This window comes from Zasmidium cellare, assembly GCF_010093935.1.
Source record: "Zasmidium cellare ATCC 36951 unplaced genomic scaffold M409scaffold_21, whole genome shotgun sequence".
Taxonomy (NCBI): domain Eukaryota; kingdom Fungi; phylum Ascomycota; class Dothideomycetes; order Mycosphaerellales; family Mycosphaerellaceae; genus Zasmidium; species Zasmidium cellare.
The window spans coordinates 523,126-548,098 of record NW_022986965.1 but is presented as its reverse complement, the minus strand read 5'-3'; the positions used below and the strand labels follow the sequence as shown (position 1 = coordinate 548,098).

The 24,973-nt window shown below is 51.5% G+C and overlaps 12 protein-coding genes across 12 annotated transcripts; 4 read left to right on the top strand and 8 right to left on the bottom strand.

Annotated features, from left to right (window-relative positions):
• Positions 1 to 1,324: 1,324 nt before the first annotated feature.
• M409DRAFT_67133 (uncharacterized protein) lies at positions 1,325 to 3,326 on the top strand (the record flags this gene model as incomplete). Its single annotated transcript, XM_033817273.1, has 10 exons — positions 1,325 to 1,458; positions 1,614 to 1,743; positions 1,796 to 1,902; positions 1,951 to 1,968; positions 2,015 to 2,075; positions 2,124 to 2,184; positions 2,236 to 2,326; positions 2,381 to 2,480; positions 2,534 to 2,633; positions 2,686 to 3,326. 10 exons carry the CDS (start codon positions 1,325 to 1,327, stop codon positions 3,324 to 3,326), a joined length of 1,443 nt encoding a protein of 480 aa, XP_033666696.1.
• Positions 3,327 to 3,711: 385 nt separating this feature from the next.
• M409DRAFT_24093 (uncharacterized protein) lies at positions 3,712 to 5,346 on the top strand (the record flags this gene model as incomplete). Its single annotated transcript, XM_033807084.1, has 1 exon — positions 3,712 to 5,346. One exon carries the CDS (start codon positions 3,712 to 3,714, stop codon positions 5,344 to 5,346), a length of 1,635 nt encoding a protein of 544 aa, XP_033666695.1.
• Positions 5,347 to 5,649: 303 nt separating this feature from the next.
• Positions 5,650 to 7,071, top strand: M409DRAFT_24092 (uncharacterized protein; the record flags this gene model as incomplete). The annotated part of the gene is made up of 2 exons (XM_033807083.1): positions 5,650 to 6,588; positions 6,646 to 7,071. 2 exons carry the CDS (start codon positions 5,650 to 5,652, stop codon positions 7,069 to 7,071), a joined length of 1,365 nt encoding a protein of 454 aa, XP_033666694.1.
• A 644-nt stretch (positions 7,072 to 7,715) lies between these two features.
• On the bottom strand, positions 7,716 to 9,298 carry M409DRAFT_24091 (uncharacterized protein; the record flags this gene model as incomplete). The annotated part of the gene is made up of 2 exons (XM_033807082.1): positions 7,716 to 7,904; positions 7,955 to 9,298. 2 exons carry the CDS (start codon positions 9,296 to 9,298, stop codon positions 7,716 to 7,718), a joined length of 1,533 nt encoding a protein of 510 aa, XP_033666693.1.
• An 876-nt stretch (positions 9,299 to 10,174) lies between these two features.
• M409DRAFT_24090 (uncharacterized protein) lies at positions 10,175 to 11,861 on the bottom strand (the record flags this gene model as incomplete). Its single annotated transcript, XM_033807081.1, has 5 exons — positions 10,175 to 10,187; positions 10,243 to 10,283; positions 10,339 to 10,404; positions 10,451 to 11,379; positions 11,438 to 11,861. The coding sequence occupies 5 exons, from the start codon at positions 11,859 to 11,861 to the stop codon at positions 10,175 to 10,177; spliced, it is 1,473 nt and encodes a 490-aa protein (XP_033666692.1).
• Positions 11,862 to 12,170: 309 nt separating this feature from the next.
• M409DRAFT_24089 (uncharacterized protein) lies at positions 12,171 to 13,423 on the bottom strand (the record flags this gene model as incomplete). The annotated part of the gene is made up of 3 exons (XM_033807080.1): positions 12,171 to 12,503; positions 12,546 to 12,682; positions 12,742 to 13,423. The coding sequence occupies 3 exons, from the start codon at positions 13,421 to 13,423 to the stop codon at positions 12,171 to 12,173; spliced, it is 1,152 nt and encodes a 383-aa protein (XP_033666691.1).
• A 346-nt stretch (positions 13,424 to 13,769) lies between these two features.
• On the bottom strand, positions 13,770 to 15,731 carry M409DRAFT_67128 (uncharacterized protein; the record flags this gene model as incomplete). Its single annotated transcript, XM_033817272.1, has 6 exons — positions 13,770 to 14,105; positions 14,157 to 14,869; positions 14,925 to 15,190; positions 15,241 to 15,274; positions 15,327 to 15,568; positions 15,706 to 15,731. The coding sequence occupies 6 exons, from the start codon at positions 15,729 to 15,731 to the stop codon at positions 13,770 to 13,772; spliced, it is 1,617 nt and encodes a 538-aa protein (XP_033666690.1).
• A 448-nt stretch (positions 15,732 to 16,179) lies between these two features.
• Positions 16,180 to 17,470, bottom strand: M409DRAFT_24087 (uncharacterized protein; the record flags this gene model as incomplete). Its single annotated transcript, XM_033807079.1, has 9 exons — positions 16,180 to 16,215; positions 16,271 to 16,419; positions 16,483 to 16,524; positions 16,578 to 16,887; positions 16,934 to 17,064; positions 17,111 to 17,152; positions 17,203 to 17,226; positions 17,302 to 17,319; positions 17,377 to 17,470. 9 exons carry the CDS (start codon positions 17,468 to 17,470, stop codon positions 16,180 to 16,182), a joined length of 846 nt encoding a protein of 281 aa, XP_033666689.1.
• A 656-nt stretch (positions 17,471 to 18,126) lies between these two features.
• Positions 18,127 to 18,666, bottom strand: M409DRAFT_55666 (uncharacterized protein; the record flags this gene model as incomplete). Its single annotated transcript, XM_033813065.1, has 4 exons — positions 18,127 to 18,330; positions 18,384 to 18,433; positions 18,494 to 18,504; positions 18,560 to 18,666. 4 exons carry the CDS (start codon positions 18,664 to 18,666, stop codon positions 18,127 to 18,129), a joined length of 372 nt encoding a protein of 123 aa, XP_033666688.1.
• A 1,060-nt stretch (positions 18,667 to 19,726) lies between these two features.
• On the bottom strand, positions 19,727 to 21,211 carry M409DRAFT_67126 (uncharacterized protein; the record flags this gene model as incomplete). Its single annotated transcript, XM_033817271.1, has 4 exons — positions 19,727 to 19,825; positions 19,875 to 20,279; positions 20,339 to 20,973; positions 21,037 to 21,211. 4 exons carry the CDS (start codon positions 21,209 to 21,211, stop codon positions 19,727 to 19,729), a joined length of 1,314 nt encoding a protein of 437 aa, XP_033666687.1.
• A 367-nt stretch (positions 21,212 to 21,578) lies between these two features.
• Positions 21,579 to 23,278, top strand: M409DRAFT_24084 (uncharacterized protein; the record flags this gene model as incomplete). Its single annotated transcript, XM_033807078.1, has 4 exons — positions 21,579 to 22,060; positions 22,117 to 22,395; positions 22,453 to 22,907; positions 22,959 to 23,278. 4 exons carry the CDS (start codon positions 21,579 to 21,581, stop codon positions 23,276 to 23,278), a joined length of 1,536 nt encoding a protein of 511 aa, XP_033666686.1.
• A 37-nt stretch (positions 23,279 to 23,315) lies between these two features.
• M409DRAFT_67124 (uncharacterized protein) lies at positions 23,316 to 24,646 on the bottom strand (the record flags this gene model as incomplete). The annotated part of the gene is made up of 2 exons (XM_033817270.1): positions 23,316 to 24,382; positions 24,436 to 24,646. 2 exons carry the CDS (start codon positions 24,644 to 24,646, stop codon positions 23,316 to 23,318), a joined length of 1,278 nt encoding a protein of 425 aa, XP_033666685.1.
• Positions 24,647 to 24,973: the final 327 nt, after the last annotated feature.

Genomic DNA, 24,973 nt, shown 5'->3' with positions numbered 1-24,973 from the left:
GAAGACCAGGATTCAGCCTCGACGCTCTCGCCTTGGCCTTATACGGAAAGACATCAGCGAAATCGTCCATACTGTCTGGCGCCAATACGCACATGGCTCTGGGCCCTGATTGTCGTGGTACCATGGTGCATCTCGGGTGCACTCATGTTCTACATTGTCAAAACCACTTCCTGGGGTCACGACAGATTCCGTCAGCCAAAACTGTTCCCCTCGCAGATGACATATTCGCCCGCGCAAAACGAAGTCGAGTACAAAGTCAGGGTCTTTGAGCAAAACCTCGAAGACGCCCCGCTCGAATTTCGACATCCTGATACTGTCGACCAGGCATGGAGTGATTTATACAATTGTATGGAATGCTCTTCTCCATGGCTGGCAGCTCCTACTGATGGGACCCGATAGTTGGGATGAGTGCTATCTCAAAGAACGAAGCGTCCAAGCTCACAAATTACACCACAAGGCTTTCGCCAGGCCACCCTGAATATACGGTCCAACTGGATGTGTTTCATCAACGCATGTGCAGACAACAACCAATGAACATGCTGATCGCTAATGCTGCACAGTCCACTGCCTCAACGCCCTGCGACAAGGTCTACAGCCGTACTACGGCATGAAGAACGAGTCCTGGCATCGCCTCACCGTTGAAGAGAAGGCTCGCTTTCGAAACGAGTCTCCCAAGCAAGCAAGCCACATTCACATCGATGCCCAACACATCAATCATTGCTTGAACTCCCTCCGCAATTCCATCATGTGCCATTCGGACGTCAGCACGGTCGTGTGGCACTGGGACCAGCCGTCAGATAGCAGGAAGGCTTTCAATCGGGGCTTCTTGACGGTACCGCATACCTGTCGGTAAGTCACGTCACGCCGTCTCCCGTGCCACTGTCACCGTCAACGATGGACCGCTCTGATGTCTCATTGCAGCAACTTCGAGAGGATCAGGGAGTGGGGCCGTTCGAGGACAACGGAGAATGAGCTTGATCTTTATACTCGGCCGCCGGAAGATGATATCGTGATTCCTACGTTTCCATAACAGATCCGGCGGCGTGCAAGGCTGTGGTTGACGGCCAACCGGACACAAGCTGGATTTTCCAGAATAGCGGCGTGTGGTGTCAGATTCGGCTCACCGCATTACGTACGGCGAAGATAAGCGATACGATGCGAGCACGATCGTGGAAGTGCAAAAAGCCCATAACTCAACAGTGTATGTTAGCTATGGGCGAAGCCATTTCGAACAGAACCGTGTACGTTATGAATAGGCGCTTGCCAGAACTTTTGGCAAGCTCCGCGACTGCATTCGGCGGAGCTGCCACAACGGCTGCTTCACATGTCAAAGCCGCTCTCACCCAGACATTCACCTACAAAATATCCCGTCCAGGCCCAATTCTTTAGCTGGTATGGTATATCGGTGACACAAAAAGCTATGATTCCTGTACATGCCGCCCTTCGAGACGTCCTGCGGTATGGTCACCCCCAGAGTCATCAATGCTTCGTCTGACCGCTCCCAGCCACGACCTCGGCTTACGATGCCTGAGGACTGCCGTCCCATCTGGTCGAGTGTACAGACAACTACGGCCAAAACCCGCGGCTCGATGTCTTGCAACAACATCTCGAAGAGCAGAACCTCTGCCCTCGTCTAACAACCGACTTGGCCAAGACACGCCTTTCGATCGATTAGGTGGTTCACCCAAGGCATTCAAGGCTTCTGCGAAGCCGGACCATCTGTTGAATGCGAGATATCGTTCTGTTGGTCAACCCTCGACATCTGTAGCTTGGTCTCAAATTGATGGTTCTGCAGCATCCTATCCCGAGATTCGAAGGCGAAGGCGTGCCTCCTTTGTCCCTTCTGTTCGAGAATGGAGAGCTGAAAGTATACGATGAAGCTGAGAATCATTCTACGAAAGTGTGAGTTCGAAAGTGATGGTTCCAATACGGCCTGCTGACCCTATCTAGGCCTGGACGGTGGTTAAGGTAGATCGCAAATCGTGCCTTCAGTCCATTCGATCTGACAAGCCAGGGATAATTGCTCCGACAGCCGAAATCACGATACTGCCCAGCGGCAGATCAATGTCTTCAGGGTAAGCTCGATATAACGAATCCACGCTCGGGATCTGATAGGTGCCTAGGGAGATATCAATACCGACATCGCCAACTGCGAGATTGCCGGCGACTACATCACCGTCACTTGTGAGCTGCTCATCAATCGAAAGTGCAACTGGTACTGACCAGTCTATGCAGTCGGCGACGGCCACAAGAGCAAGTACCCAGTTGCGTCAATTCTCAAACGGAGAGGGTACAAGATGACACAGGCTCGATTTGGCATTGCACCGTACGCTCTCAGCATGCCTGTTTTGTCACGCCCAAGCCGACTGACCCTTTGCAGGATATCCATATGGGACGCAGACATTGCAAGGGCACCTCCTGCTGTACCGTACTCGGCAATGGTCCACAAAGCTGGGATGGCCTCGCTGTTGCATAAGATTGTGAGTGTATTGTTATCTCAAGTCAGCTCACTAATTTGCTAATTGGGTGCCAGCGAACATGGGGATTCTGTGTGGTTGAGAATATGCCTGCTACGCCTCAGGCTACTGAACAGCTTCTTGAATCCATTGGACCGATACGAAACACTCACTACGGTATGATCTCCGTGCACAGTCAGATATGCATGGGGAGCTGACCTTCTCTCAGGCGCCTTCTACGACTTTACTGCCGACCTCTCTTCAAAAGACACAGCTTATACAAGCGAAGCACTAGAGCCTCATACTGACAACACCTACTTCACCGAACCTGCAGGACTCCAAGCCTTACACATGCTCTCACACACGGAAGGCACCGGAGGCGAAAGTTCCCTCGTTGATGGCTTTGGCGCAGCAGTCCAACTCTACGTCGAAGATCGCGAAGCGTACCTCACCCTCAGCGAGACAGGCGTCTACGCTCACGCCAGTGGAAACGACGGGATCAGCATCCAACCCTCGCAAGCCTTCCCAACGCTCTCCCACGACCCAGAACTGGGCTATCTCACTCAAGTCCGCTGGAACAACGCCGACCGTGCTGGCGTCGCCGCTGACTATGATGCACTGGATCAATGGTACGACGCTGCGGGCAAATTCGACAAAATCCTCAATGATCCCAAGAACCAGTACTGGTTCCAGCTAGAGCCTGGCCAGACGCTGCTTTTTGATAATTGGCGAGTCTTGCACGGACGAGCTGCTTTCACAGGCAAGAGACGAATGTGTGGTGGTTACATCCCAAGAGACGACTTTATCTCCAAGTACCGCATAATGTGTCTGAGCGCAGAGGATATCAACTTCTCGACAGTGACGGGATGATTGATGAAGGCCAATTCAACAGGCGACGAAGCGAGATGAAATGAATGGATGATTGAGTGAAATACCCCGAATTCGCCGAGTCAATGCAGAAAGAGATAGGAGTCCAGATATCTAACTAGAAAAGCCGCAAGGTCTGCTGTATTGTTTCGTTTCCTGTCACGTGTCAGACGAAGGAATCAGTGCATGTTGATTTGTTGACGGCCGATCACGAGCACGATCATTTGCAAGGAGCCTCGGCGTTGCGGAGCAGCTTCCCAGTTCCAACCACCTCATCCCAGCCCTATCTCCACACTCTCCCCATCTTATACCCCAAACAAAAACACGATGCGATAAACCGAGAACAAAAATCACCGTTCGTCTCCTAATACCATCGATGCCCTAAGCGATGTCCTCGCCATCATCCTCCGCCGGCTCCTCGGGGAGCAGCCTCAAAAAGCCCATCGACCCCATAACCCGCACCGCCCTGCGCTACACCCTCTCTCCGCGCGAGTACGAACTCCTCCACGCCTACCTCATCTCCAAAGCGCCCCGACGCGTACAGAAACAAACGCCCTCCCCGCCGCGCTTTGATAAAATCACGAAGAGCACCTCGGAATCCGGCGATTACAATGTCTCCGCGGTGCGCGCGAGTTTGCGGGTGTTTGTGGGTTTGTTGGTGGGGTTGAAGGGGCTCGAGGGGGTGATGAGGAGGTTAGAGAAGGGAAAGGGGGAGGTCAAGGAGGTGGTGGGTGGTGTGAAGTACAAGAATACGAGGATCGCAGGGAGTTTTGCGTTGATGTTGTTGGCGCATCGGTTGTTGCATCGGTTCTTCATTCGCTTGAGGACGAGTCTGCTGGAGGAGTCGGCGAAGCCGTTTAGGAGGAGGAATCCGGGCGTGACGAAGGCGTTGACGAGTCGGTATACGCCTGCGGTTGGGGCGAGTTTGGCGGGGTTCTTTCTGGGCGTGAGTCCGGCGGATCAGTTGCGGATGACGATTGCGATATATGTGTTTTCGAAGGGGCTGGAGTTTGGGTATAATTACCTTGCGGCGGAGGGGTATATCTGGGGTAAAGAGAAGAAGGATCGGCCGTGGTGGTTTGGGAGCTGGTTGATCATGCCGTTGGCTTGTGGGCAGTTGCTGCACGCGTTTGTGTTTGATCGCGAGTGTTTCCCGGAGAGCTATGGCAAGTTCATCTTGCAGCGCAGTCCGGAGTATATCCAGTTTCGACCGAAGGACTACCCATCGACGAAGGCCTGGCCTGGGACTTTTGACATCGTGGATGCTCTGGCTGAGCTGAGCAAGTTGCGTTGGCCGACGTTTGTCTCGCCGATACTGTTTCCTGGGAACAAGAATACTCTGCCCAAAGGACGAGCGATCCAGAAGATGACGCCTCTTTCGAGCAGCGCGCATCCCGGGACCAAGTACACTTCTTGCGCCTTTCTCCACCCGCACGATCCCAGTTGCGCAAGGACGTACCTCAAATACTGGCTCGCCGCGTTCCCGCCAATCTTGAAGTTCTTCACGCTCGTCTACGGCGGTTTCGCCCTGCTGGCGTACAAATCTCTCCTGAAGGATCCCTCGCCCTTCGTAAACCGTGTGTCGAAGCGCATTCTCAAAGCTTCGATCTTCATCACAGGCGCCATTGGCACATCCTGGGGCTCGATCTGCTTGTTCAACAATACCCTCCCTCGCAGCATGCTTCCAACGCAGAGATGGTTCCTCGGAGGTATGCTCGGTGGTCTCTGGGCTTACGTTGCAAGAAGCGAAGAAAGAGACAACTTCATGTACAGTTTCAGACTATCTGTCGACTCGCTTTACAAAGTGGGCAAGAAGAGACGCTGGTGGAGGGGTTTGAAGAATGGCGATGTACTTGTCTTTGTGATGAGTTTGGCGGTTATCAACTTTGTCTATGAAGGGCGGTCGGAGGCTGTTGTTGGAGGACTCAATCGTAAGCTGGCGAGCATGATGAGAGGAGAGGGATGGGTGGACGTTTGTGCCCGGAAGAAGAGCGTTGTAGAGGAGGAGAAGAAGGATGTATGAGGTCTTGTACGATCGTTCCGAGCTTTCTTTGATTGTGGTGTTCTGGGACTACATAGCGTTTGATACCCACGTTTTGGAGAGAGGTGTATGAAGTATATCGTGCGAAGATGAGTATCTCTTTGTTCCTACAATCGCTTTATCTACGCGACTCGTCAAAGCTTGGCACCATCCTCGGCCGCAGCTGCCTCCGCCCAAGCGATCGGCAACGGCATCTCAGTAGCGGCGATCGTCTCGTCTCAACTCCGACCTCACCTCATACGCACAACAACACAATTCTCTTCCAAAACGCACTCATGAGACCCAATGGACGAACCACTAGCAGAGTTCACAACAGCGCCGGCACCCGAGCCTACCAATGACGCCCAGGACCTGGAAGGTGCACCAGCTGCCCCGCCCAGCAGCTCCGTGCTCTCAGACGCCCCGACCACGGACGCAGCCGAGCCAGATACCATTGTGGTCGGAGCATCAGCAACACAACCACCGGAGCCTACACGACAGCCTTCAGCGCAGACGGAGGAACTCGTGCGGAGAATCAATGAGAACGCGGCGAGCGCTGCGAAGGCTGGGACGCCGCCTTGGGAGGCTGCGAGGGAGGCGGTTATGAAGGATATGGTTACTTCGGAGCAGTTTGCGATTGTGCCTGCGAGGGGCGGGGGCCGTGGGAGGGGGCGAGGGAGGGGTGGGAAGAGGGCGAGTTTTGCTGGGGAGGATGAGGATGGTGTTAAGATTGAGGAGGGTGCTTTGAGTACGCCTGGGTCTGGACGACCGAGGGGGAGAGGCGGGAGGCCGAGAGGGAGAGGTCGTGGTACTGGCAGGAGCGGTAAGCGTAAGAGGGATGACGAGGATGATGGTGCGTCCGACTCTAGCGACGAGGTGACTCCCATCGCCACCATGACCAAGTCCGGCCGATCGATCCAAAAGCCTTCGAGTTTTGTGCCACCGCCTCCACAGTCACCGACGACGAACAAGCGTAAGCGTCCTTACAATCGACGCAACCCAGAGAACGCCGTCTGCAAGTCTTGTCTGCGTGGTACTAGTCCTGCCAGCAACATGATTGTTTTCTGCGATGGGTGCAATACGCCATATCATCGGTACTGTCACAAGCCGCCGATTGATCAGGCGGTCATTGATCAGGTTGATAAGGAGTGGTATTGCAGTCAGTGCGAGAGCGATAGAATCGTTCCTGTTCCTGAGGCTGAGGTGGCTGGGTTTGTGAGTGTGCCGAATGCTTCTGCAGAGGAGGTGAGTTCCTGGGCATCTTCGAGTTGAGTGAGTTGAACTGATTATGGTGTGACTCAGCGCCAGAAGTACTTCTCCAGCCTAACGCAGGGCATGCTCGTCACGCTCATGACGAAAGCCACGACTCTCCAGCCGGACCTCCCAGTCTTCGAGCCGGCCTTCAAGAACAAGATCGCAAACTCTATGACGAACGGACACTCACATACAGCACCGACTTCAGATGCGGCTGCTCCTCAACAACCTGTTATCTCAGCGCCACCACCCCTCCAGCCCCAACACGCCCACCCACCTGTCGCAGACGACGCAAACTACGGCCCTGAAGTCCACCCACCAAACTATCCTCGCCCGGGACAAGGGCTGATGAAGAGCTTACCGCCTGAGCAGGAGGATTTGCAGTGGTTGGTGGAGGACGATGATCGGTTTGGAGTGTTTACGCATCTTTATCAGGCGGATGCTACGGCTGGGGCTGCGAATGGAGGTGCATGAGGAGAGCATGAGGTTCTTTTGCTAATGTATGAGATATGGGGATGTATCACTAGTACGGAGGGGATGTGATGATGAGGGTGATGGCTTGCGAGAGATTGTATTGGTATTGCTACAGTTCTCGAGTATGCAAGGTAAAGGAGATGTATTCTACACGGTAAACGTGGCCTCAGATGCAAGTGGTGTTTTCATTTTGGTCTTGAATCTTTTGAAGCTCATTCATCAAGTCTAAGCGCAGCATGACTGCCGATGTGCTGCTGCGATGACTTGTGGTGATGGTGAACACATCTGCCGGCCTGCAGTGGCTTCGAAACACTTGAGCCGAAATGTCCAGTTCGTCAAGTGCACTACGTACCAGCAACTTTGCATTCGGGTCGTGGAGTCTGACCAAGTTAAAGGACTTGAATTGACTTTGATCAGGCTCCGGCAGGAGCTCATTGTCCTTTGCCAAAGCTTGAACTCGTTCATTGCTGATCAGAGTCGGAAGATGAGATCAGAAGAATCGCTTAGCTCGACATAACGTGGGTTGGTCCACGACCTGCTGTCATCGATCCGGTGGAGCATGAGTCTGAATCGCTGCGCTGCGACGAAAATGTAATCTCTGTGACGAGGATACGGTTAAACTTTTGCATTGATCGACTGTCGATTTACAAGTCTTTAATAGACGCACGCAAGGCTTCAATCTCCGCTATCCGCTTCTTTCGTATCGGTTCATAGTCCGATGCCCCACGCGCTCGTAGCAAGATATCGAGATATCGTTCAAGGTCAGATTTTGCAAGCAGTAGTCGAGCATCGCGGTTCAAGCCGTGGGTGGCAAGGATATTTGCTACCGTCGTCTGCTCACATAGTCAGCATGATATCCTTTGTGATTTGAAAGGATACTTACCGCATGTTCGTACGCTCGCGTGTGATGAGCGCACCAAGTATCAGCTTGTGAAGGAACATAACGCACAAGGACGAAGAACGCAGACAAGCCTTCGTGAGCAGCTTCCAAAGCCCCATAGATGTCGGATTCATAGCCGGCTGCCTCGTCTTTGTCCATGTAGAGACACATAAGAACCCAGTAGAAGTTGCTGGAGACCGAGATGATTTGCCGCAATAGACGTGTATCTTGGCCGCCGAACCGACTTTCGCTGTACGAGTTGAATGGCGGGCTCCAATTCGAGTACATGGATCGGAACTCTGAGATCAGTTGCGCTTTGTGAGCGGCATCCGTGCAGAGTCCTCGATGAAGAGCCCTTGGTATGCATATTTTGTTTTGGCACCATGATGCGTACTCCCACATTGCGCGGAGGAAATTGACGTCGTTGACTCGTGATTCGTCATCGACAGAGTTGGTCGATAAGTCAGTCAAGGGCGACGATGTCTCTGGAGAATCGTGTTGACTTAGGCCTGGAATTAATTCATGGCATCGCAAGCATGTCGGATCGATGTCGTGGAAGGTTGTCCCGGGAGGCATCTCGCAGTACAAGGACAAGCTTGTGTCTTGGAACATGGTGGCTTGCCATAGCCTGCAGCATTGCTGTCTCTGTAGAAAGGAGTCGTCAGGCCTGACGACATCTGGGTTCCGATTCAGACCAAGACCGTAAGCTTGTCGTTGAGTCATCCCCGAGAAAGTCCAGGCGTCTGAGATGTGGTTGTTGCTGATCAGATAGTACGTGATCATGACCATGGTTTGCATAGTCGATAAGGAACATCGGTTGAGGTACGAAAATAAGCACAAGGATTGATGCGACGCACTAACGTAAAATTGGCTCATTTGGACTCTTTCATCCGGAGGGACGTTGTCGACGTGTTGAGTACCACAGGCGAATACGATGAACATGAGTGCGATGAAGGCCGCATCGCTCTCGCACCTCTCATCGAGGGACTTCGCCCAGAAGAGCTCGTAGTCGGCGGTGAACTGGGGTCTAAAGATGACTGGATATAGGGGGTCGACGGCGTTGAAGTACTTCTCCACGAGGAGGTCTGCTTGGCTTTTACTCGGTAGAACACCCACAACCTCAGACAAGCCACCGATACAGGTCCAGTAGTTTCCAAACGGGTGTTGTTTATTTTCGTAGTGCGGGAATAGAGTGAATCGTTCATGCTTCCCCGTTGAGGGTCGACTGGAAGATGGCGAGAACTTGTCCTCAGTCGGGCTGTGGGCGGACGGGATGTCGAGGTCGGTTCCATTCAGGAACTGAGTGAAGAGGTCGGTGTCAAAGGTCTCCATTACAGGCGGCGGCATGGCATGATGGCTGCTAGACTGGTTGGTCGGTTGGGAACGCTTGCGCGGGCGATATCCTCCGGTGGCGGCGAGGATGTCTGCTACGTGCGTGTAACGACAAGTAGTCTGGCGACGTAGGCTGCGCTCCGTCAAAGCCTGTTCAAGACAGAGACACGGTCTAGGATACGCAAGTTTCGAGCTTACCATGAGAGACAAGTCGGACGTGCCCGATCACATCTCACTTTACGGCTCACACATTCACCACCTGGAACCGTCAGCAGAACATCGCGAACGTATGATGGGCGGTGCTTACAATTCAGAGTGGGCTTGTTGCGCTTGCCCTTGCGACTACGCCGTCTGGCCGCTTCCTCATCGACTTCTGTCGCATGGTCTATGGAAGATGACTGATGGAGGCTCGTTGTCCTCTATAAACGAATCCGTTACTGGCTTTGCAGCGGTAAACAGCTCTCAAGATGGCACAATGACAGGGACCGGACCTGCAGATAGAGGGGGATCCGGACATGAAAACGAACGGGGGGCGGGCCAGCGGAGTGACGCTTTGTAGAAGGCACTGGGTAAGCTCAAAGGCTCCATGTGGGGTCGACGCAGTAGAGCGCCACGAACCGTCTTAGAATGAACTCTAAATTGTTTCTATCACGTGTCTGTGTTGATCACATTGATATGGATCACAGAGGCGATCTGTGCCTTGGAGATATCGAAGGGGTCGATTTGACAAAATCGAGCTGCAAAAGGCTATTGCTCTCCGGCGTGAACTTCGTGTGCAGCCTCACTTTGAGTTTGAGCTAAGGGCTGCGCAAGGCTGTCACGGAAAGTAGCCTGTGCGCTCATTTTATCCATGAGCTGTATTGCGATGAACTACAATTTGCAACATCTAATCTAAGCGTTCATACTGGTGGCGATCATGTCAGTGTGATGTCTTTGAGTTGTTCAATGGGCAAGCTCACTTGATGAGAACCGTCTTGGGTTCAGTGTACGCACGCAAAGCCTAGGGGAGAGTCAGACCGAGTGATAGAAAGCACTAAACGTCAATCGCGACATACGTATTCTCCAAACTCTCGACCGATACCAGATTGCTTTCGTCCTCCAAATGGTACTTGCATATTCATCTATTCTGGTCAGTCGCAGTCTCACCAACGGCAGCAGGTAACGTACATAGCTAACGCAGTTGATTCCTACAACACCCGTATCAAGCCTTTTAGACACACGGAGTGCGCGACTGATATCCTTGGTGAAAACACCGCTCATTAGGCCGTACTCCGTATCGTTCGCCAACTTGAGCACCTCGTCCTCGGTTTCAAAGGTCTTGATCACCGCTACAGGTCCGAAGATTTCGTTCTTGTAGATCTCGGCATCTGCGTTTGGGTTGAGGAACACAGTTGGCTCCATGTAGCATCCAGTATCACCGTGCTGGACACCACCAACCACAAGTTCTGCCTCTTTCTTACCGCGTTCGATCACTCCACGAACTCTCTCAAACTGGCCTTCGTCGACCAACGGTCCGATCTTGACGCTGCTGTCCTGTGGATCTCCAATATCGGAGGTGGCAGCCTTCATTCTCTCCACGTATTTGTCGATGAAGTCCTTCGAGATGGAAGAGTGAATGTACACGCGGGTGGCAGCGACACAGACTTGACCTGACCGAGCAAGGATGGCGTTGACAGTCCATGTTAAAGCGTTGTCCAGATTGGCATCCTCGAATATGACCGCTGGACTCTTCCCGCCAAGCTCAAGAGTGACTCGTTTCAAGTTGCTCTTCGCCGCCGCCTCTTGGATTTTCTTTCCCGTTGGAATACTCCCCGTAAAGCTGATTTTGCGTATTCGCATGTGGCTCGCCAAGAGTGCACCAACATCTCCAGCCCCGGTAACAACCTGCACAACTCCCTTTGGAATCCCGGCCTTCTCGAAGAGAGGGGCGATAGCCAAGCTCCCAAGTGGTGTCTTTTCAGAAGGTTTGACGATTATCACATTGCCTGTTGCCAAGGCTGGGATGACCTTGAGTATCATTGTCGGTACAGGGGCGTTGAAAGGGTTCACGGCGGCGCACACTCCAAGAGGTTCGTGAGTAACTATCTTGGTGAAGCCTGCGTGCATGTGTTAGTGACCCAACAACAGCAGTATGCACAACTTGTTATAGAGTACCATCATCAGCAGGAAAGAAGTCTCCCTTCTGCTTGTCTGTCCACCCCGAAAAGTAGAGAATGCAGTTCTTGATGTACGTTTTTTCTCTTGTGGGTATTATCGATGTTGGATTGCCGGATGTAAGGGAGTCCAGAGACAGTATAGGAATCAGCTCTTCTTCCATGAGCGCAGCGAGTCGGTGCAAGCACTCTGTTCTTTGTAATGCGGTGAATTTGCTCCATTCTCCAGCGTACGCCGCTTCAGCAGCTTGCACCGCAATCTCAACATCTTCTTCGCCAGCTATGGGAACGGCATTGACAACTTCCTGGTTGTTCTTGGGGTTCTTCAGGGCATATGTCTTTCCAGACTTGGCCGGTACGTACTCTCCGTTGATGTACAGCTTCGTGAAGTCTGCCGGGTTGTACTTTGACGAGGCGGAAGACATGATGCCGGTGTGACTACGGAGTGGTCAGATTGAATCAGGACGTGGTATCTGAGCTGGCACCACCACAATCGAAGCTCGCCCGTTCCGTCGACCATCTTGTCACGCAGCAAAAACCGCGGGGTTTGCACGGCGCTCATGCAGGTACATGCCGATCCTCCACAACTTCCATGGAGATGTGTTCTAGAAATGCGGGGAGAGGCTTTCACAAGTCTTAGGATATAGTGCGGAAACAAGTTCGGATATACGGCTTTGTTGCGTCTCTGCGGGTACGGTTATGCTGATGACTGTCTCCGGTATGGAGAAGGCCTTTCAAGTCTCTGCAGGCTCGAACTGCAGATTGCGGAGCTTTTTGCCATCTCGATACAAGCCGTCGACCAATTGCTTCCTCCTTGCTTGACCTTCGTAGGGTAACTCGTTCACAAAAGCCCAATGCATCGCTTCTTTATACCCCTTTTGCTTCCAGTCGTTCAGGTTGGCGTTCGGAAAGAAAGGTAGTGCGTCCAACGGCGCCACGTCGTGAGCGATGAGAAGCAGGATGTTGGGGTCAGCATCGAATTCTTTCAAGGCTGATATCGATTTCTCGGCCGTTGGGGGGTCAGCATAAAACGAAGCCTGGCCTGTGGACACGTTGTAGAAGGGGACCTGAACGAGTCAGTCACACTACATTAATTCACAAGAATTGACCTCAAACCTCTTTGGCTTTAGACGGCTTTGGATTGTGAAGGCCGCACACGGACAAGGCCTAGGCAAGTATGGATCCAAGGCTGTCACGGAGGGAATTTGATCTGGCATGGGTAGAAATTCGGAAGGTCGTACTGAGCCTGTGAGGGGAGTGAGTGACAACGCAGCATTGACTGATGGAATTGTACGCGTGGCTGACCTGTGAAGTGACATGTATCGCCACCGAGGAAGATGGCAGTGTCTGGAGTCGTTTTGACCAGGGCTGCTATGTGTCCGACGGCATGGCCAGGGCTGTTCAATATGTGCAAAGAACCATCGCCGAAATAATCCCAGGCTTGGAACTTGCCAATACGGAGTTCGTCACTGAATGGTACCTCGATGACATCTCTGCCAGCAAAAGCGGACTCGGGAAAGGGAGAGCTTTCCAGGGATGGCCATCCCGGTAGGAATGTCTCTTCAAATCCAGGTCCAACATAAAGCTTGATGTATTTTGGCAGAGCACCTGTGTCTCCGGAGTGATCGAAATGCCAGTGGCTAAGGACTACCGCACTGATGTCGTTGATATCGACTCCACCGTCGGAAAGGATCTCGTGAGTGTCTTTGGTAACTCGCAATCCCGGCACATGCCCATTGATCAAGTCAAAGATATGAGGGACCGAGTTATACCAGTCTTTGCGAGCCCCTAGGTCGAACACAAGCTGGGTATTCGTAGACTTGTGCACTATGTGAAACGCGTAGGTCGGCAGATTCATCCATTCGTGGCCGGGAATGTCTGGCTGAACCAGGTAAGAAGGCGGAGCAGTGATCTCAGTGGTGGTATTGATGATGGAGAGCTCGCATATGGAATCGCCTTTCGGCAAACTCAGTGTTGGACGAGCCATTGAGGTCTGATCTCGAGTCTGATGTTCAGCACCTTGATGATCGGTAAGAACGCTTTTTCGTTTTCTTCGCCTGACTTGTTTTGCAAGATGTCACACTCCGTCGTACAATGCGGAGTAGCTGTACCTGCTCGCCTATTTCCGTTGTATGAGCTCGATGCCGGTCGTGCGGAGACTTCTTCTTACGTGGAAGCTGGCCGCGACAGCCACAAGGCTTCATCATCCAGATCTGCGACCCCATGTCCTCGATATGGTCGGTCTTTCTAGGCACTCGTCGGGCACAATTTCTGATGTTCACATCTGAAAGAAGATCGGTTCAAGTATGAGTTTTGTCGAGATTTCGTTTACTCTACAATCGGGGCTTTGCCTCCGCATTGACCGTCTTCATCATCTCTTCCCGCAATATTCGCTTTAAAAGCTTGCCACTCGCCGACCTAGGTAGTGCGTCTATGAATACCACGCCTCCTAGTTGCTTGTACTTTGCCAGGCGTTCGATAATATATTTCTTGACCTCAGCTTCAGTCAATTCGACGTCTGGCCTCTTTACCACATATGCGAGAGGGGTTTCACCAAAATCTTTGGATGGCATACCGATGACCGCGGTGTCTCCAATCTTGAGATGCTGTAACAGCACGGCCTCCAACTCGCTTGGACTAACTTGGTTTGCCCGAACCTTGATGAGCTCCTGAAAACAGTCAAATTGCTGGATGTAGAGCAAGCCTCTTGCACAACTTACCTTCTTCCGATCGACTATGTACCATAGCTTGGACTTCCCGTCTCTATAAGCAATGTCTCCGGTATGGAAAAAGCCATCTGAGTCCCAGTCTCTGGCGTTGGCTTCTGGATTATCGAAGTACCCCTGGCATACGAGGGGCCCTCGGACGCAAAGCTCGCCTCGACGATCATATCCAGAGATATCGTTGCCATCTTCGTCAACTAATTTGGAGTCCATGTTTGGCAGCATGTTGCCAACTGAGCCTGTCGCATCGTCCAAGGGATACCGGCTCATAGAGCAAGTACAAGACGTTTCTGTCATGCCCCAAACCTGCGTGAGAGGCGCATCGGGTGCCATAAGGGCCTTGAGCTTCGACTGAGACCATTTATCGACGGGAGCGGCACCGGCATGACCAATTCGAATGGACTTCAAGCTGTATTTCTTCGACAGGGGCGAGTTCACGATAGCATGGATGACCGGAGGAACGAAGGCGCCTTCAGTGATCTGGTACTTCTCCACAACTTTGAAGAAAGTCTCGAGGTCGAACTTCTTCACGACGTAGCATTCATCACCCGAACGGAGAGAAGCATAATGCGCCAGTGGAGCTGTGGCGGCGTGGAACATTGGCAGAATCACAATCCTTCTTCGTTCCCAGGTTGTAGGGTTCCATTCTGTGAATAGACGGTGTTCGGCAATCAAGTTGTAATGGCTGAGTTGTGCAGCTTTTGGAAGTCCTGCATTGAGTCATTAGTTCTACCAATCATTGTCTTTCCAACAGAGGTTGCAGACCGGTTGTACCGCTACTAAAGAGCCGCGCAAGCACAGTGTCCTTCGAAGTCTCCAGGTTGTCAAAGTGTGGCCAGTCAATTTCGCCATGGTCGAACAGACTTCTCCACGACTTGTATCCTTTCTGGCCCTGGTCATCGAAAATTAGAATGCGATCATTTGAAATCTTCACTCGTTGCGCAGCAGCAGTGATAGCATCCAGCAGCTCTGGTGCGACGACTATTAGGCGAGCCTTGGATGCTTTCAGGTGATGAACCAGTTCATATGTCCTGCAACGTTTAAGCAAGAGGCATCGAAAATTCATGAGCGAAGATCGTACTGATACGCTGGGTTTGTACCCGTATACACTCCACCTGTGGCTCTGGGTAAGCGGGCATTCACTTGGGAGGACGCCAAGGGCCATACCAAATCCTGCAATTCCGTTCACAAGAACCGAGTAATTAATATCATTGAAGGAGTGTATCGACACGCAATCGCCTTGGGAAAGTCCTGCGGCTTTGAAACCCGCAGCCAGTTGTCGAATCGCCTTGTGGCACTGCGCTGCCGTCCAGAATCGTTCTGGGTCGAGGGCGTCAATGTACAAAGGCTTGTTCTGATCGAATTGAGGCTCGTCAAAATAGTACGACAGTATGTCTATGGTTGGAATGCTGGGCACGTGTCAGTGGCTGTGGATCGCCCCAAGTATGGATCGGCTCACGGAAAGTGTTCCTCGGCGAGGAATGGCATCTTCGCACCGAATCGACCCCAGCGTAAGGCGATTGCTGTTCAATGAGCAAGCTCTTACAGCTTTCCCCTGCTCAAAGCATTCATTTTGCATCTCCGTGATGATCGTGTGAAGAGCCGAGTCTGCTGTTGTGGCTTTGGAATGATCGCCTATTTCCTCAAGGCCGTCCGTCTTATATCCATCAGAGCTGCATTTGATCCCGCCTCGACTTGAGTGCAGGTCTGAAGCCGCATTCGCTGATCTTCATACGTCGCCCACACATCAGCATAAGAATGGTGCGAAGTGAGATTAGCCGCTGACGCAGGTGGGCTTGGGCTACGATACTGTTGAAGGACCTTGCCAGAGAAGCTAGACTTGGCTCGTGGAAGCGCGTCAAACGCGAGATGACGTATCGCCGTCAAAACGCAAAACACGTGATCAGGCTCCAGCCTCCTATCAAAAGGAGAATTGTGGGAGAAAATCGATTGTGTTAATGCGCATACACTTCCGACTATTTAGATCCGATCATTAGGGTAGGAACTATGTATTGCAGCGTCAATCACAGTTGTTGAGCAAGATACACGTAGCATTCTACAATAAGTCAGCTTCTGTGTTCTGCAAGCCCTGTTGTTGGAACAATACTCACTTCCAGCTTCCCAGTGATCGGATCGATGAGCTCTATAACATCTCTTAAAGCTCCTTCACCAAGGGACAATCCTTCTGGCAGGGCTTCGGGATTTGCTAGTTGGAGCTGGGTTATTTGCGCCCCGAGCGTGAGAAGATTGCACTCGTTGTCTCAAGCAAAGGATGTGAGCGATGGATTGGAGGATCAATAAGCCGTGGACGAGGAGTGCTTACCTGGTTTCTGCCACCCTAGCTCATACGGTAGCCTCTCTTGCTCTATAGTTGCTGTTAGTGGACCACAAGTATTCACTTGTCGGGGGGCATCCTACCGAACAGTGACCTCACATATTTCACGGGAGCGACACCGGTACCATCGTTCTTGCCCATTGTTTGTAGATACAATGCCGTCTCTCCGTAGCTGAGCACGATCTGTCGAGGTCCATATATGAATTTGTCAGGATTCAGAGCTCTTTGCACCTTGATGCGGTTGTATCTTGCGAGCGAAGCCTGCTTGATGCTGGTGTTCTCCTGGCCTGCGTAATATGCCAGCACTTGATCCCATTTGGCTTGATTGAAGCTATGATCGTTGCCTTCGTAGTAATCAGCTCTTGAAAGACTTCCGTCATGCTCGATGGGGAACTGCTGCGGGTCAGTCACGCCTTACGCTTGTTGTCGGGGTTCTTACGTTGTGACGGTCCAGGTCGTCCATGTTGAACGAGGTTGCCAGTGGGTTCGACGGTGCCATGAGAGCTAGCAGACCGACTCCAGTGGCGAAATCTGCACCCACATTCAAGCCTTCCTTCAATCCAGTGATCACTAGTTCAATTAGATTTACAGCGTCGGGGGCCACCTTTTCACTAACCGTCGGTAAGTGTTAGGCCTTTGCCGTTGCGAGGCAGGAAACCTACGAACGGTAAGTACGACGCTTTTCGAATCGATACAAGGATACTATACCATGATTTGCCAATGAATTGATGCCTATATCCCGAAATGTTAGCGAACGATCAAACTACCAGCGAAGATGTCCAGCTTTCAATGCTTTCAATGTCATACCAGGACAAGGAGATCGGACTACAGATGATCAGCAAAAAGTGCCTCTGAACAATACCCACTCCGGTTTCACTGTACCGTCCTTCGCGCCCGGCGCAATGTACTCATGGCCTGCTGGAACCTGTGCTAAACAAGTCGCGGCAAGTAACAACACAATGCTCGCAGTCTTCATGTTGGCAATGCGGTAGTGAATTTTCGAGTCCGCTCAATGTGTGCATACAACAAGCTGAGCGAGAATGCACTACATATAGAAGAAAGCTACTCCGATTGACAAGCGAGTATCGCAACCATTGACTAATGGGCGCTCGCACATTGGTGATTGCGTGTACATCACTTTTAAGCTAGGCAAAGTCTCTTCGCAGAAGAAAGAATGCGAGGATTTGTACTGTCCAACACCGACTATTGCCGCTGCGAGGCACCGTGGACGGAAAAATGTTCCGTCTATGGCCATGCCTACAAAACGTCACATAATAGACCATTCATTGGTTAGTACATCAAGAATGTCCACTGCTTTGGTCACTCCAAGAACTGTAAACCAGAGCGCGCAACTTTTGTCATTTTCACGAATAGCTAGCTACTCGGCAGTATCTTCCGCATGTTCCTTACGACTAACAAGACTCCACACCCTGGTTCAAGACTCCACCTGGATACATCCCACACAACTGTGCCCAAATTGGTGCCGAAAGGCTTAGATGAAGGGCGGAAGCTTGGGGATTGGCAGCAACTGATAGATGTCGACAGGCTGGCCGTTGATGTATGTCGGGCTTTCACGCGAAGGTAGATGGTCAGCATGATTTTGATACTGTACGTTTCGCTCCCGGGGCATGCTCACATTTCCGCGTAAGCGCGAACAGCGGAGATACGGCAGTTGGTGTTGAAATCGATGTAGACCTGACCGGAGAAAGTTACCGGTATTGGGACCAGCGATTGTACACCAAGGGTAACGTTTGTGAATATAACTGTCGTGCCATTATCTGGGAAATCGACGTATTGGCCGGTGACCTTCGAGAAGACTTGACGGGTTTCAGTTCCCTGTTGAACGATATCAGCTGCCATACCACGACTTCCAGACGGTGCTGACTCACGAAGTTAACTACTCCTGAACCGGTAACGGCCACAGGGACTGGACCACCGCCTGTTGAATGAGATGATCAGTAAGAATATCCAAAGTGAGAGGCGGGCTTGTCTTTCATACCGTTGGGGTAACTATTCATGGCGAAGTCAGCGATGTCTTTTGTGAGACTCATAGGTGAAGACGTACATGACGGTGCCACAGGAACCGTTGTGATCTGGAACACCAAATGGAATGGCGTTAAAGGCGTTGTAAGTCGAAACAGGATCAGGCTGAGAGTAAGCGTATGGAACCATGTTGGAGTAATTGATTCGTTGCTCTGCAGTGCAAGCCGCCATTGCCGAACCTAGCAATGGGGCCACAAGGAACATTGCGGAGAGCATTCTCGTACTGTGTCACTGTAGTGGTGCCTGGATGTTGAGCTTTTGGGGAGATGAAGTCTGACTTCGTTTGTCAAACAAGCCAGTGTTTATAGTCGGCCGTCGTACTGCCATCAAGCCACAAGGAATTTTCCGTAAATCGGCGCCATTGTCTGAGAAATTTTGTTTCTGATCGTGGAAAGCGTCAAGCAGGTCCTGCCATAGGTGGGCATAGAAAGCCCGCATTAGTTCGGTGAGCACGCCTGAGCATTGTCTATATCCGACCGTCCGGTTCATTGCTGGAGATCACGAAGCACTCATTCTGGATCAACTCCGAATATTTTGACGAATGCAGTATATGATGAGCAGTGGCTGAAAGAGGGGTCGCCAAGAAGGATCCTGCTTGTAGAATCGCTTGACGCGAAGCTCGGGTCGTTGTATACATACAGGCAAGGCTAATTGATCGTCTAGCTATCCTAGGCAGTTGATTGACACCAAGAACCTCCGTTGACGCCTAGCAAGTGACCGAACTCTAGTCGCAAGCCAAGAACTGTGGAGTTGACGCGAGTTTCAACGGGCACTGGGGGAGGCTGCGTTTCCCCGAATTGTGCTCGTGATTGGCACGAGTTTGGGTGCTTAGGATTGGGACTGCATCGGGGGACCGACGATCGGTTTCGTACAAAACTGGACAAGCTTGGGCAGAGACTGTGTCGCTTGCTGGACAGATTTGCAGGATGTCTCTTTTGAACGAGGTGCGGCAGCTTGCAATCGTGGAGGGAATAGGACGGACGATATCTACAGACCTTGATGAAGCTGCTCCAATCGTGTTTACCTCTCCGTTGGAAGCCTTGTATCTATGTCTTGCAATGAAACGGATTGGCGGGCTTTGGGTAGGGAGTTCCAGCATCTTGCAGTCTTCTTTTGGACGCAGGACAACGCTTGGGACGCTGTCTTCATGCGGAAATCGTGTATATGCTCTCTGAATTCACTCTCCGTATTACAGCCTGGCGCTGTTCTGTTGAGCCTTCAACGCCCGTTGATAGTTCTTATACAACTGTCGAACAGCCAAGTCGAGCATGACATCCTCACTTCCACCCTGTCTGTTGTTAGTTCTCTTATGATTGCAGGGGTCTGTCTGAACATACTGGTATTCTTGCTCCAGCAACCTCTCGAGCTGCTTTCTCCACTAGTGAGCCCTGCCCGCCTTTCGTGTAGCCGTTTCCACCGAAAAGGAGTTGTGCACATTGAGCACACTCGTTTAGCACCATCGCTGATTTTGCCTTGGCTAGAGCTGTGAGACCACCGAGCTTCGTATCTGCAACGTCCTTCTTCATGTGCACCATTTGATAGATAAAACTCTCTACCCATGCCCACTGTGTTTCAAGCTCGCCAATCGCTTTCGCTAGACGATGTCTAACCACAGGCTGCTCGATCAAAGGCTGCCCAAAGGCATGCCGTTTCATTGCGTATTCAAACCCGGCGGCGAGAACCATTCGAGCCTGTGTCGTGACACTTACGCAGATGTCTAATCGTTCGTGATTGAAGTTCGTCTGACAAGCATGAACTGTTAGCCCTCCGACACTCAGCTGGCGTTTAGAGGAGCACATACCATAATGTATTTCATCCCTTCGCCTTCTTTGCCAATGAGATTCTGTACAGGAACTTCAACATCATCTAGCTCGATGAATGTCGTCCCTGACGAATGGTGTCCCGAGCAATCCATCTTCCTCATGCTTACCCCTTTGTGGCCTTTTAACGGTACTAGCAGGACTGACAAGCCTCCTGGACCCTTACCACCAGTTCGTACGCACATGGATGCCCAGTCAGACCACAGACCATTCGTGACCCATTTCTTCGTTCCGTTGACGATGTAAAACTTTCCGTCCGATGACTTCTCGGCCGTCGTTTGGACATTAGCTACGTCACTGCCAGCATCTGGCTCGGTAATTGCAATGCAGATTCGGGTATTGCCCTTCAACAAGTCTGGAAGGACGCGCTGCTGGAGCTGTCGGTCTGCAAACTTGAGGATAGGCGGAATGCCAAAGCAGAAACCTGCAGTCAAGCTTGATCCGGGTCCATTGAGGCCAGTGCGTTGCATTTCCGAAGCATAAATTGAGAAGTGAATGTAGTCGAATTCCTCGATGGTGATCGGGCCAATCTTCTCAACACCAATGGACCTTAGCCACTCCAATGGCAAGGGTGCAGGCAGGTTAGGTATTAGCATGTTGTTTCGGCAAAATGTCTCTGCGATGGAAGTGAGCCGACGAAACGGAATCTCTACGACCGAGGGGAGACAGTTGAACGTACTATACACTTCTGCGGGCACCTCTCCTTGCTCTTCCCATTCCATGGCATACTGGGTAAACTCCTTTGAGATGAACTCGCGGCAGTATTGCTGCCATCTCCGATGCGACTCGTTGTAGTAGGGCGACGGATGCCCGTCTAGCCAAGGAGGCTCACTGAGTGGTGTTGGGATCGTCATCTTGTGCCCAATGGCAGCCTCTCTACACGAGGAATAAGGTCTTCAGCAAGAAAGTGTCGAGTTCTGTTATTTTGACCTGACCATAGTGGTGTGGTATGGACTGCAGCACTAAGGCAGTTCTCAACCACGGCCCAGCAACAGCCGAGTCGTAAATCCGACCTATTTCCAGCACTACTATCACCCGATCAATCCCACGGATGTTTGGCCTGTGGATGAATTTGCACGAGTAAGCACCCCTCATTTGGTTCTTCAATGGCATTCGAGTTGAATCGGCTGACTCCACGTGCCTCTTGAAAATGGTCGCGAGAGATCAATCCATACACTCCCTGAAATAATTGCAAAGATCATGCCTAGCGCGGCTAACATAATGGAGCGAGATACAGTGGTAATAGGGGGAGGATTTGGAGGCTGCTATTTGTTACACCTCCTTCGCAAGTATGGCTATTCAGCGGTTCTGCTGGAAGCCGCTCCAAGACTCGGAGGAGTATGGGCTACAAGTTGCTATCCAGGGGCTCGAGTCGACTGTGAGCTTCCTTACTACGGCTTCTCTGATCCAGCTATCTGGTCGACGTGGAATTGGACGGAGCGATTTCCATCGTACAGAGAGCTCAGGGATTACTTCGTCCACGTCGACAAGGTCTGGGGTCTTTCCCAGGATGTTTTATTCAACTCGAGAGTGAACCAGGTGGTATGGGAAGAAGACTCCCATACCTGGTTGATAAGCACTGCCGATAACCAGAAGTTCAGAAGCACATGGGCACTGGCAGCAACAGGAACGTCTTTCAAGCCCAACATCCCCGATATTAAGGGGATGGATCGCATCACGGGCCAGATGCACCATTCCGCAGCGTGGCCTGAAAATCATGTTGACCTGTCCGGAAAAAGGGTGGCAATCATTGGTGCAGGGTCGACTGTATCCAAGTGATGCAAGAATCCGCCAAGGCTGCGTCTCGCGTCGTTCAATATATCAGGACACCGAACTTTGCCGTTCCAATGCGGCAGCGCCAGATCTCCGAAGACGAGATTTATCATTCAAAACCGCACATCCCGCATGTGTTCAAGGCTTGCAAGCAAAGCCCTAGTGGTTTACCGTTTAGTCGTGCAACTCGAAAGACGTTTGATGATTCTGAAGCAGAGCGGCTAGAAGTCTGGGAGGAGAATTGGAGGCGTGGGGGATTCAACTTGTAAGTCGTGTCAGTGGTTCGCCACCGTCCAGGTCAAGCTGATGACTCGTGCTCCAGTGGCCTAGGCAGCTATGCGGATACCATCATCTCAAAAGAAGCCAATTATGCAGCCTATGCGTTCTGGAGGGCAAAGATTCGAGCTCGAATCACTGATCCTCAGAAGGCAGACATACTTGCACCCGAAACACCGCCATACTTCATAGGTACGAAGCGACCGAGCCTGGAGCAAGACTATTTCGAAATGTGTGACCGACCTAACGTTGACATCATCAACAACCCGATCACTGAAGTGACAAATTCGGGTATTGTAACCGAAGATGGAAGGACCAAGGAATTCGATATCATTGCCGTTTGTACCGGTTATGACGCTGTGACCGGTGGTTTGCGAACGATGGGCATTAAGGGCCGCAATGGGCTCGACCTTGGAGACAAGTGGAAAGATGGCGTGAGCACATTTCTTGGGATGACCGTAGCCGGCTACCCCAATATGTTCATCGTCTACGGGCCGCAAGGTGAGTCTTGTCCTGGTAAACAGCGTCGGGAGGTTGTTGACAGTGTATTAGCTCCGACTTCCCTGACCAATGGACCGCCTTTCATCGAGCTACAGTGCGAGTGGATCCTGAATGTCCTAAACAAGCAACGAGACGAGAAATTGACTACCGTGGAGGCGAAGAAGGAGAGAGAAGAGGCCTGGAGAGAGCACACTCTAGATCTAGCGAGCAAGACCTTGTCAGTACAGACGGACTCATGGTGGACGGGTGCCAACGTGAAAGGCAAGAAGCGTGAGTTCCTGTTGTACATGGGAGGTATGCCGGTGTTCTTCGAAGCCGCAAACAAAGCGCTGGAAGGATGGAGCGGTTTCGATGTGAAACCAGTAAGCTAGATCGAATTCCCAGTCGTACTTCGCAATTCTTGAAATCTTACGGTACCTTTTCCTCCGGCTTTCTCAAAGCTTGTCCATAATCGCCAGCATTGGGCATCCGAACGATTGTATGTGTGTGGAATTTCATCGGCTCCTTGTTGGTAAGGAATACGCCCGAATGATGGTCGAACTCGAAGATTATGACTGGACTTTGGACGCGAAAGTAGAATGGATCCTCGTCGCCGTAATCCCCAATCCAGCTGAAGTAGGTCTCGTGGAAGTGCTCCCTGATTTGTTCTTTGCGCCGCTGCCTGACCGATGCAGGATGATACAACAGGAATTCTTCTGCAATGTCCAGAACGAGCTGTTGTTGGTCGGGCGTGAATGAGGATACCTTCACGCCTTCGTAAGGGACAACTCTGTTATCTCTGAAGGCTCCACACAAATGTCTCTGATCATCCTGGTTCCAACGATCGATCTTGAGATCCCCGGTCTGAAGCATTTGCGGATCTCTCATCAATTTATAAGTCTGGGCTGACTGCTGCTGCTCTTTGGTAAGGCTCTGCATCAACTTCAAGCCCAAGTTGCCTTCCTTGTGGAGAATCTGTGTTCCTTTCCACGGTCCGGAGTCGATCAAATTCGGTTCAGCTCCAGTGAAAGTGGGAGCGACGATAATGTTGCCTCCCTTGATGAATATGCTCAAACACAAATGATGTCCATACAGAGACCAGCCCCAGGCTCGTGATGTTGAAGGTTCGCCGAAAAGAAGAAAGTTGTACGAGTATTTGTTCATGATCGTTGGAACTTCGCAGCATTCTCCCAGGAAATGATTGATGCGCATAGCTGAAAGAGCCTTTTGATACCCTTCAGGAGACAGTGTGGCTTCGATTATGCCAAGGATCGACTGGGCTGTGTCTTCGGGCAACTCTTCTAGCCGCAATCCAAAGGGTCGAAGCAAGAACTCTGGATTCGACCAACATCGCCATTCACGGGCATTAATTGGGTATTGAACTTTCTTCCGCTCTTCGGGATCGAGAATTTGGAGTGTCTTGGTGGTGGCATCTACGATGGCTTTAACCGGTACGCCTAGATCTTCGTCTTGGAATAGTCCTGATCGCACAACACCTATCGTATCTGTTAGCCTGAAGCATGTTGTTCATCTGTGAATGATCCACTACCATCGTTTGTCACCCCGGTGTACGGCTCCTTCAACAGCTCCTTCCAGGCTTGAGTTAGATTATATATCCAAGGAGGTTGTTTGTTCTTTTGAAATGCTTCGGAGTACTCGTACGGGGTCTGTTGCTTTGCTGTCGTAAACCTTGGGATGCTCAAATCTGGCAAATGCGATCTAAAAGCTGCAGCAAGACCTGCATGAACCGAGCCATTCATCTTCACAACAAGCTGCTAGAGTTGGCCTAGTTGTTGCCGACTAGTAAGGCTTTTTCTGCGTCTCGGGTTTGTTCCTCTGCAACGTTCGACCTATCCTCACTTCTGACAAATTGTCTCGAGGATATTTCGTTCTTCTTGAATACGACATGCTTCCCCTCTTGTGCTGACTCTCACGAAATTCATGAGGTGATGTTGCCACCGGATCCTCCGCACGGCATGTTCTTGTCCGAGCTTCGTACGACGTCACGGATAAAAACCCAGTCTCTCCCACTTCTTCACTCCTTCTCTGCTTCCCATCACACCGCAGTACCAGAGCAGAGGGCCGCG